This window comes from Ochlerotatus camptorhynchus, unplaced genomic scaffold (assembly GCF_037179485.1).
Source record: "Ochlerotatus camptorhynchus isolate MF236.1 unplaced genomic scaffold, CSIRO-AGI_Acam_v1.1 ptg000209l, whole genome shotgun sequence".
NCBI lineage: Eukaryota > Metazoa > Arthropoda > Insecta > Diptera > Culicidae > Ochlerotatus > Ochlerotatus camptorhynchus.
The window spans coordinates 4,433,018-4,443,212 of NW_027040699.1; the positions used below are offsets into that span (position 1 = coordinate 4,433,018).

General features: G+C 38.1%; 1 protein-coding gene across 1 annotated transcript; it reads right to left on the reverse strand.

Annotated features, from left to right (window-relative positions):
* Positions 1–3,342: 3,342 nt before the first annotated feature.
* Positions 3,343–4,563, reverse strand: LOC135703124 (uncharacterized). Its single transcript, XM_065224224.1, has 3 exons — positions 4,503–4,563; positions 3,615–4,429; positions 3,343–3,363 (listed from the first exon to the last, which is right to left on the reverse strand). Exons 1-3 carry the CDS (start codon positions 4,522–4,524, stop codon positions 3,343–3,345), a joined length of 858 nt encoding a protein of 285 aa, XP_065080296.1. The 5' UTR covers positions 4,525–4,563.
* Positions 4,564–10,195: the final 5,632 nt, after the last annotated feature.

Below are 10,195 nucleotides of genomic sequence, written 5' to 3' on the forward strand. Positions count from 1 at the left end.
TCTATTCAATTTTCATACTGCCGTACTCTAACGGAACTATCCACCTACCCTCTTCTAAAGATCATTCTCTAGCTAATAAATCATCACACTAAAGCTTCATGTTAGCATTTCCAACCAACTCTGAATTTTTTGAAATTTTAAGCCTCATAATCTTGACCTGTTTAGAGACCGTCTTAAAGACCAGGATCTTGAATTTTGCTCTCAGAATCTTCAAACTTTTGTGTTAATCCTTGATATTGAATTTTTGTGCACGGAATCTTGAATTTTTTTCAATATTTGAATTTACTAAGTTATTTCTTATGATAATTTTGTAAATATGTCAAGAATTGACAGAACACTTAAGGAATTTTTTTCCAGCAAATTCTTGAAACACGCTCTTAATTTATGATGAGAATTTGTAATTTCTCTCCCTAATTTTCTTAAGAATACACTTTGAATATTTCTCAGAATTTTTTTGGTGTGCCACTTTGAATTTATAAATGTGTTCTCCCACAATTTCCTTGGATTTCATTTCTGAATGCCATGAGAATTTTCCTCAGAATAATCTAGAAATTCTTCTCAGAATGCTCTTATAAGAGGATCTCTTGGATCTTGGCATTCTTTTGTAACTCTCCTTAATATTTCCTTGGAAATTTATTTAAATTTTTTTGTAACACTACTCACAGTTTCTTTGAAAATATGCTCAAAATTGCCTGCCATGATTTTTGTTTAAATCTAAGATCGTTAAAATACGCAATTATTGATTTAACAAATCTCTCGCTGTGTCCAAGAATGTGAAAGACTAGCCTAGCCCAGGAAATAAGGTCTTATTCACGGACATTATTGAGCTTTAAAAATCTAATGTTCATTGCTTCATGTTCATGTAAAATCACTGCTGGAATGCCGTCTCAAAACTGCTTGACAATATGATTAATTGAGGTGCAGCGTTTTATTATGGGCCTCCCTTAGCTCAGTCGGTAAGGCGCAGCTACAAAGCAAGACCATGCTGGAGGTGGCTGGGTTCGATTCCCGGTTCGGTCTATGAATTTTTCTTTTCGGGTTGGAAAATTTTTCGACTTTCCTGAGCATAGAAGTCTGATTGGACTTGCCACACAATTATACCAATGCAAAACTGGTACAGGCATCGAAAGCGAATATTAAGTTTGAGAGCACGCAATAAGCTAATAATATGCGATATGCAATAAGCTATAAGCTAGCAATAATGCGAAGAAGAAGAAAGAAGCGTTTTATTATAAATGCAGAAAGCAGAAGGAAAAACAAAATATTTTTTTTTAAGAATTTAGAAAGTGTATTAGGTAGATCGTAACTAATTTCCAAATTATGCTCCATAATGCAGATAATTGTTTGAAGTCCAAAATGTGCCATGTTCTTCAAAAGTATCAGAATTATGAAATGCAGTTAAATTATTTTACCTGTGCGAAAATATTACTGTGCAATAATTTTTTAGCACAGTAGTCTAAAGTGGTGCATATGGTTTTGGAGCGTCTAACGAAAGACGCACTCTAGGACGCACTTTTAAAATAAATTAAATTAAATTTGAATTCGAAAAATGAAATCCTGAATCTCGGGACTTTTTCAAACCCCGGAAACATGACCCTCCATAACTGACAGAATTTTGCAGGTAAATTATCAAAATTCCTAATCTGATCGACTACTTGTTAGAACTGGAGTTCCTCTGGGTAGCATCGTAGCATTCTTAGGCCGATATTCTTTTTGATTTCGGTCGTGGAAGTGCATAATTTAAAGGAAGAAGTCTTCGTTTTATTTGCAGCAGACTGCAAAAAAGATTAGATATTTTCTCTTCTGATGGAAGATTTCTCCTAACGCGTCCAAAACTCTAGGCTCAAATTTTTGAAACCATAGTTACATAGTCACTTTGAATGGAATTTGGATTTCTTGGTCAAGCCAAATAAAAGTTCTTGGACTAGTACTTGATCAAAATTAACTTTTAAAGATCACATTGATGGCATCCAAGCCAAATGTAACAAATATATAAAATGTTTGTATAGCCTTAAAAACAGGAAATCTAAACATTTCCTCAGGAATAAACTTCTAATATTCAAACAAAATTTTAAAACCGGTCATGCTTTACGCTGTACTAATATCATAGAGGTAACTCTAAGACCAGAAGGTCCCGAAGAAACGAGCTCAACTTTTTGGCTCAGCTCTGGTACTCTCTTCGGTCCCAAGCCAATCGATGCACCCCTCGAAACATCGGAAAATCCACGAACCCCTCATTTTAACTGTCAAACTTACATAGCAAATCAAAACAAACATAGTGTAGTACTTGAATTTCGACTAGAATGGGGTACGTCAATCGATTTGCTTGGGACCAATAGGCTAGTCAAGTAGTGAGCCAATTTAAAATCGTTAGTTTTGTATTGATTGTTGCTAATATGGTCTAGTTGTTACACTATCAGCAAAAAAGGACTTCAAAGGATTCAGAACAAAGTTCTGATGATTTGCCTTCCTGGTACAATGCGACCGAGGTATTCGATGTACCTTGAGACATTAGAACAAATGTCCATCAAAATAATTAATAATTAGAATTCATCTTATAACTAGGTACGATTTAGTTTAAATTTTTATAGTTGAAGATGCTAATTTCAAATAACAGACTGTTGTGGTAATTTTTATACGATAGATGGAGTAGATGAAAGCATAGAGTTGATAGTTCCGTTAGAGTACGGCAGTGTGAAGATTGCATATAGATGTTAGAACAGCGAGCTAGGACAACTTTTATGGAAGGTACAAATCGGTTTTTTCATCTCTCTTTACCAAACTCCCCCTTTGGGTTCGGAACCTACCTAACTAATAAAAACCAAAGATTTAAGTAAGCTAAAGGAGAAAAATCTATACAACTCTCTAATAAAGAAAATCCCCAAAGGCTTGGTAGCCATCATAATGAAGTAATGAAATTGGGTTGTTAGCGGAATGCTAAATAAAACAATTAGTTAGGTAGGTTCCGATTCAACACATTGTAGTTTCATTTTTATACCTATGATCTTGACTTTTTTTACCTAGGGGATGAGTACTTAAGGGGGTTAGATTTTGATAAGATCTTTAGTGGGAATGACACTGATGAAGACTGCACATTGTAGTCGAAATACTTATCTGTCATGGATACCAAAAATGGAATTAAATGGAAGATACCTTTTTTGCATAAATTAAAAGCGGTCATCTTATTTTTATATTGGCTTCCTGATCCATCTGAGAAAAAGTAAATCTGTTGTAAGCTTGGCAATTTACATTTTATGAACGCTAGACAATGCGTAAGAAATAAACGAACTGCGACATGATTATGTTTAGTGAAATCAGCAATTGCAATAAAACTAGTAAATTTCAAATCGTTAGATTCTTCGTCTTTAAAAATAAATAGCACAAGGGTGAATAGTACATTGGGCGTTCGCCCAATGAAAGCCTTGAACTGCATCCTACACAACGAATGAATAATTCTCTGAAAAATCACAGATTATGATGCATTCTGTAGCTTTCAAATTGCTTTTGACGTGTTTCATGTAATTTGCCTGTTGCTCAGCTATAAAGTTATGCGGCAATAAATTGAATAATTTTTCTAAAAAAGTATCAATAAATTCCTGTGTGTCCATTTCAACTAAGTCCATAATGCATCTCTCTACTTGACGCCATTGTTTGAATTGTATTGATTCAACATGTCCGTTACTAAGAATAGTCATTAGTTCTGTGGCCAAAATTTGCGTTCCTGAACAATTTTTGCAACACTGCAGCCAGCATTGTACACTTGGACTTTGACAAATTATTTTTTTAAACAAATCGTGATAGGAATCAACACCATCTGGGAGTGATTGTCTGCTTTGTAGTGTTTTAAAAATAAGTTTAACGTTCTGATGATATATACAAACGCATACGGTATGCGTGCCACTTGTCCCTGCCAAAATGCAGTGTTTCGGACGGTTACTGGCGAACATGGAAAATCCTATTTTAATATCAGGATATGTATTTTTAAAGATGGAGTACGCCTCCTGCAAGTTACACAAAACTAATCTTCTTTGTACGTAGATTTCGCCTTCATCATTTTTAGATATTAAATAATCTCTTTTCCCCGGACAAACACGACTTATATCGTCACTATTGTAAAAATCACGAACAAGCATTATCGTTGGTTCTCCTAATGAAGCTCTGCTTAACCTCTTTACAGGCACCGACATTATTCCTTTCTCTTGCTGCAGTGCTTTTGCTTGGTTGGCCATATGTTGGGAAACATTGAACTCCTTCATAATTCTATATGTAGACCAACTTTTGGGAAGTGTGGTTAAAATCCTGTATCGCTCATTGCTGTCTCTTGTTTCTTTATATTTATCCTTAAGTTGTATAAGGAATTCATTTTCGTCCGACAAAGGTGCGTTGTAGGTGGTAACGATCGATTCAGAACTGGTTGTTTCCACTGATTCTGAAAATAAATATAAAAAATGATTGATTATTAGAAAAAAAAACATACAAATGATTTATTTTTTATTATTTACCTTGGCAGGGAAAAGGAACCATTCTGGACGGTCCCGCAACGGAAATTGATTCAATGCTGGTTGCTTCGATGGACTCTGAAAAATGATTGCAAAAAAAGAAGAGTTTAAGTGAGTAGTTAAAAGAAAAGAATTGAAATTTAAAGAAGAATCACATGAATTTTCAAATAACGTACCTGCAGCAGCGATTCTGGATGGTCCTGCAACGGCTTCTTCGGTCACGGCATCATTGGGTTCATATAGTTTGTGGTAGCATCGTTGACAAATGAAGGAGCTACTCTCATCTATTTTAATCTTTTTTTCCACTGCATAATCGTACAATTTATTAGTGATTTTTCTGGCACATGAACTCAACATCCAAACATCACACATTGAACACTTACGTTTCATTTTTAGATATTCTTCAATTCAACTGTTCTAGTAGGAAACTTTGATTTCTAACTGATCATTTCTTTCATAACATTCGTTGTTTTATGTGAAGCATTATATCGTATCTACGAGTGAGTGATATACCTACGAGTCTAAGCTGTAACTCATAGGTATATTACCTGTTCGTAAGCAATGACGTCACTTCAAACAGCTGTTTCAGGTAAATAGATGAATATTGCGAATAAATACAAACACCACCAAACATTTCCAAATGTCACTAACACCGCGAAGCCTATTGGGCTGGAGCTTATGCCTACGAACGAGTGATATACCTATGAGGTACAGCTTGGACTCTTAGGTACTGATGCAACATGCAAAATTTTTTTGGCATTGCTGCTGTGTGGCATTTTTTCGCAACTTGTCATGGAAAAGGCCCTATGACAGGAGTATTGAAACGAAACGCTTTAAAATTTGAGTATACGAAGGGAAAGGTAGGATCTGCAATGTTTAAAACTTGGTCTACGTGGTTTATGGACGGCCCGCAGGTTGAACTGAATGTTGCACCCAGCTTGTAAGTTACTCATAGATTTCATTAGTCACAGCTGTGACTCGATGGAGACGCATTGTGAACTACCTTGCGTCTTCATCGTTTCCATGCACGTGTGGTGCATATATTGCGGAACAATAATTTTTTATTTAAAAAAAATGTATCTCCAAAACTGCTTCTCCGACATCGCTAATTTTTTAAAATGTTATGTAAAATTAAATGATCTTTCAATTAAAAATACTAAAATAAGAAGTTGTTCAAGACCCTCGCAGTGAAAATCAAGAAAAAGCATTTGTAACATATTTTTTTCCTACAAAATCAAATATCTCTGAGTGTTTCATAATTTTTCTTAAAACACAATTAAAACATCTTTCATTTGAAGGGTCAATCGTAAAAATCGGTCAAGAGGTTCAGAAGTTATAAATTTTTGAAAAAAGACATTTTTGAAAAAAAAATATTTTTTGCACCACCCTAACACGGAAATGGTCACCTAATGGCGCAATAAAAAAATACGAGTCTAATATTTTTTGATAAGGAAGAACTATACCAATTTTCATGAAATTCTGAGACCCACTATAACTTTTTTCTATGGAATTGCTGTATATATATATATATATATATATATATATATATATATATATATATATATATATATATATATATATATAATTAGGTCTAGGTTTCATAGCTCATCGAGTTGAAGGTCAGAGTTACAGCATTCCCTTCATATATGAGGAGGGTGGTACCGTCCACCCACCTCTATGCCTCGGCTATCATTCAACTAATTGAGCTGATTTTCTGTAGATAACTAGTTTAAGGTTGACACATACAATAAACCAACGTAATTGCATGAAGCACAACCGAGAAATAACCGGTACCACCCACCGCATGAAGGGAATGCTGTAACTCTGACCTTCAACTCGACGAGTTATGAAACCTGGATCCAATTAATCAAATACACTCCATTAGTACGCTACTTTGCACGAATAAATTATCCGGAGATTAAACATAAACTGAAAGCTCACGAATTTATGCATACCGCTACGCTTACAGCTGATCGCACCCCTCTTTTCCCTAACAAAAAGCTCCCGTCAAAAATCACCCCATCAACCACCCACTTTTCTCGCATCTCACTTTGGTAAACAATACCACCTACTGGAAAAACTCTCCGATAATCACTCTCTCCCATCAACACCAACAAACTTTCTCACTCTCTTTTCCCAGTGGATTGGACGGCTGCGATTTTCTCTCTTCTCTTCTCTACTGCTCTCCATCGCTCCACACGTGTCTGTTCCGTACCCAGCCGAGATAGAGGATGCGCGGGCGCGCGTCGCGTGCCATCACACGTTCTCTCACTCAAACACACACCCACACACTCCATGTTAGAGCATCGTCTCTCACGCAACTTCTTTATGAATGAGCGAGCGTACGGCAGTGGTGCTGCTGCTGCCGATGATGGCTACTACTACAGGTAGTACCAGGGTAGATGGCACAGAACGTGGGATCAAAACAATAATAAAAAACCCGAGAGGTGCGCGTGCCACCCCCGCGCTCCCCGTGACCGAAGAAACGTGTGAGAAGCTTTGAGAGCGTTGGAGCAGTCTCGTGTTCTCGGCTCCTCCATCCAAGCAAGCTCCGTGTAGAATGCCATTCGGGGGAGTCTCGGGTTGCTGCGATTCCTCGCCAGAAGTCAGTCATCGGTTGGCGCACGGTCGGTTCGGTTCGGTAGCTGCGATTCGCGACGAAATCCCCGTGTTTCTCTAATCGCTTCAAGTGAACAAGTTTCAGTTTTTTGGTGGATTGTGTGAAGTTTCTGAAGTTGGATTAAATTGAGCTTGTCTGATTGTGGGAGACGGAGAACGAGGATTGAAGTTAAAAACTCTGAAGAATTGGTTATGGGAAAATTCCGACGGTCTCATCGGTTGGAGGTGTTTTCCTACGCCTAAACAAACTGACCGAGCTGAGACTGCGAATTTCGACGAGGGAAATCGCTTGGTTGAAGTTTTCTTGACTGTGGCGGTTGTCCCCTTCTGAGAACGGATCAATCTCGGTGGTCGGAATAATTTGACTGAAAATTGAAGAAAAAAAAAACTAGTGGGAAATATCTCTCAAACGCATCCCCACACGAATGTAAAAAAAAGGGAGGAAGTGTGGCGCTGAAGGAAAATCGATTAGAAGTGTTTCGGTCGAATGGCTTATGCTCGTATGTGTGTGTAGTAAGTGCGGTATACGGTGGAGACGGGTTGAGCGAGAAAATTGTGGCATTTGTTTGATCAAAGTTTGCGACCGATAGCGAATGTTTTTGTTGGTGAGAACTTAAATTTGCAATTACAAGCGAAAATTTAAATCCAGACAGGCGGAGAAAAAATTACTTTGCCATTCGGTAATCTGCTGAATAAGGGAAAAGCTGCAGCCAGTGTAGGGAAGTGAATTACAAGAAGTGAGAAAATCGCTGCCCAAAGTGAGGGAGAGTGAGAGAGGATTGTTGCAATCCTTGCTTTTCGGTGAGAAAAAGCTCCGCAGCCGGTGACCATTTGCGTGGGGATTGACAGAATAGGCCATCAAAGTGCTGTTTTTGATGATTGCAATTCAGTGAAAACGTAATTTTTCCTAATCGAGTGACGGCAGAATCCGATCGAAGTGTGTTTTGCGTGGAAAATTATTTCTTAGGTAAGGTCCCAGTCGGCGGTGAGCTCGAAAGCATAGCTCATTTGAATGTATGAGTGAATGGGTGCATAAGTGAATGCTTGTATGTGTGGATGTGTGCGTGCGTGCATATTTGCACGGGACGAGCAGTCCCAGTGTTGTGAATAATAAATATTGCAAATCTCACCTAAATTACTCACGTTTTTCCCGGCGGTGGCGCCTGCAGCCATCGACATCGTCGCCGTCGCCTTCTACGATGTGTGTAAATATATCCAAACAGGTTTGATTTCCATGGTTGTTTTTCTTCTTTCTTTATTTTCAGTGTTGATTTTCCGGGGTTATTCTCGCGTACCTACGAACACATCCTGGCAGCAGTCGCATGTGACAAATTGCTTGTTCGTGTGCTTCCCTCGCATATTTATGTAGAGCCGAGATCCGTGGATGAAAAAAAAAGTGCGTGGTAAATTTATAGAAGGTGATGAAAAGCAACGAGGAAAATAATAATCATTAAAGTAGCACCTCCCGCGTGCGGTGAGTCCAGCTTTCATCGTGGATAATCGGTCTTTAGAAAGTGATCGCAATCGCAGGAGAAAGAGAAGCTATACAGGAAGCAAGAGGGAAGAAGACGTGGAAGTGCATAATCTCACTTATTAGTGGGGCGTCCGTCGTCGTCGAACTTCGGGGCGACACAATCGATGGATTAGGCAGAAAAAAAGGGACGTGCGCTGGACGGTCAGAAATAGACAAATAACCGCAGGAGTGGACAGAAGGACGTTACTTTTTCCCGCACAAGTGAATGAAAGGTGAGTGTCGGATGTGTGTAGTCTGTACTATTATTAGGGACGGGTTCTCGATTAGATTAAGGCAATGGTATTGTGGCTTCTTATGGGGTTTCGGAAATATAATTATCTCAGGTTGTTATGACTGTTTTACATCAAAATCCAAGTTTGTCCGAACCGTAGAAGTTAGACATTTTATGGGTCATAGTATAGAATGATTTGTTTAAAATTGGTATCAGTTTTGAAATCTGTGGCATGGTTTTCTATTTTGTTTTTGTAACTCTACGTCAAATTCTAGAAATTGTGAAGTTATGAAGTATTCGTAATCTACGTTGGAACTCGAGCCAAAATCTAGATTTTGAAAATTTTGGTGCAATGCATGTGGGACCGGAATCCGCGCATCTAACAAAAATTGTACTCATTTTGTAATGATTTTGTTGATTTCTTTCCAGTGTGAATTTTGAATTCCAAATTACATTTAGAAAAATCGCTGACTTCTCGGTGGGCATGTATGAAAGGGACTATCTGCACACTTTGTGACCAACCATGTTTTTTTTAACTCTTTATTTGTTCCAAATACAAATCAATTTAAATTCATGTTTTAACCTAGGTACTCCAGCTACTACAGTAACTTACCAACCTTACTTTTTATGATATTTATCTAAGTGTGTTAACATTAGTCTTGCCTTAGCAGTTCAGTATTTTAAACAGGGTTTTTGTATCTTCGTGTCAGTATAACAATTCAAGCTGAACAATGCATTAGGTCCTAAGTAACATTGATCGATTCTCTTTACCGACTTTCTCTTTTGTCAATTAGTTGGGTACAGAACTGTTTCTTGTCGTGTAGCTGAAAATAGCTGGGAATGTCTTAACATGGCCGTGAGGATGTCTATCCGAGAGTCGGCGCTTAAATGTAGCGGCAGAAGCGTTGAAGTCGAACAGTAAATACATCTGGTTGAAGCTAGCTGACATGAAACGGATGGGATCATGCTGACCATATGAAGCATTGTGGGACTCGAGCCTCAAAAAATCACGTTGGCGAAGGATTCGTTCTGGAGCGTAAATATTCAACTGGGCCAGGATATCAGGCGAATCCGTGTCTCCTAAAAGGATTTTAGCGGTATTTGTGCTTACGCAGTGGATCGTCTTTTTTCTAGAGTTTCAATACCCAGCAGTCTACAGAGGTCCTCGTACTGTGGCAGATTGAGCGGTTCTCGCCATGGAAGATCACGAAGGGCGTACCTTACAAATTTCCTTTGGATCGCTTCGATCCTAGCAATCCACGTTGATTGATACGGGCAGCAAACTACAGCATTTGATTCCAGTATCGACCGTACCAGAGCACAATATAACGA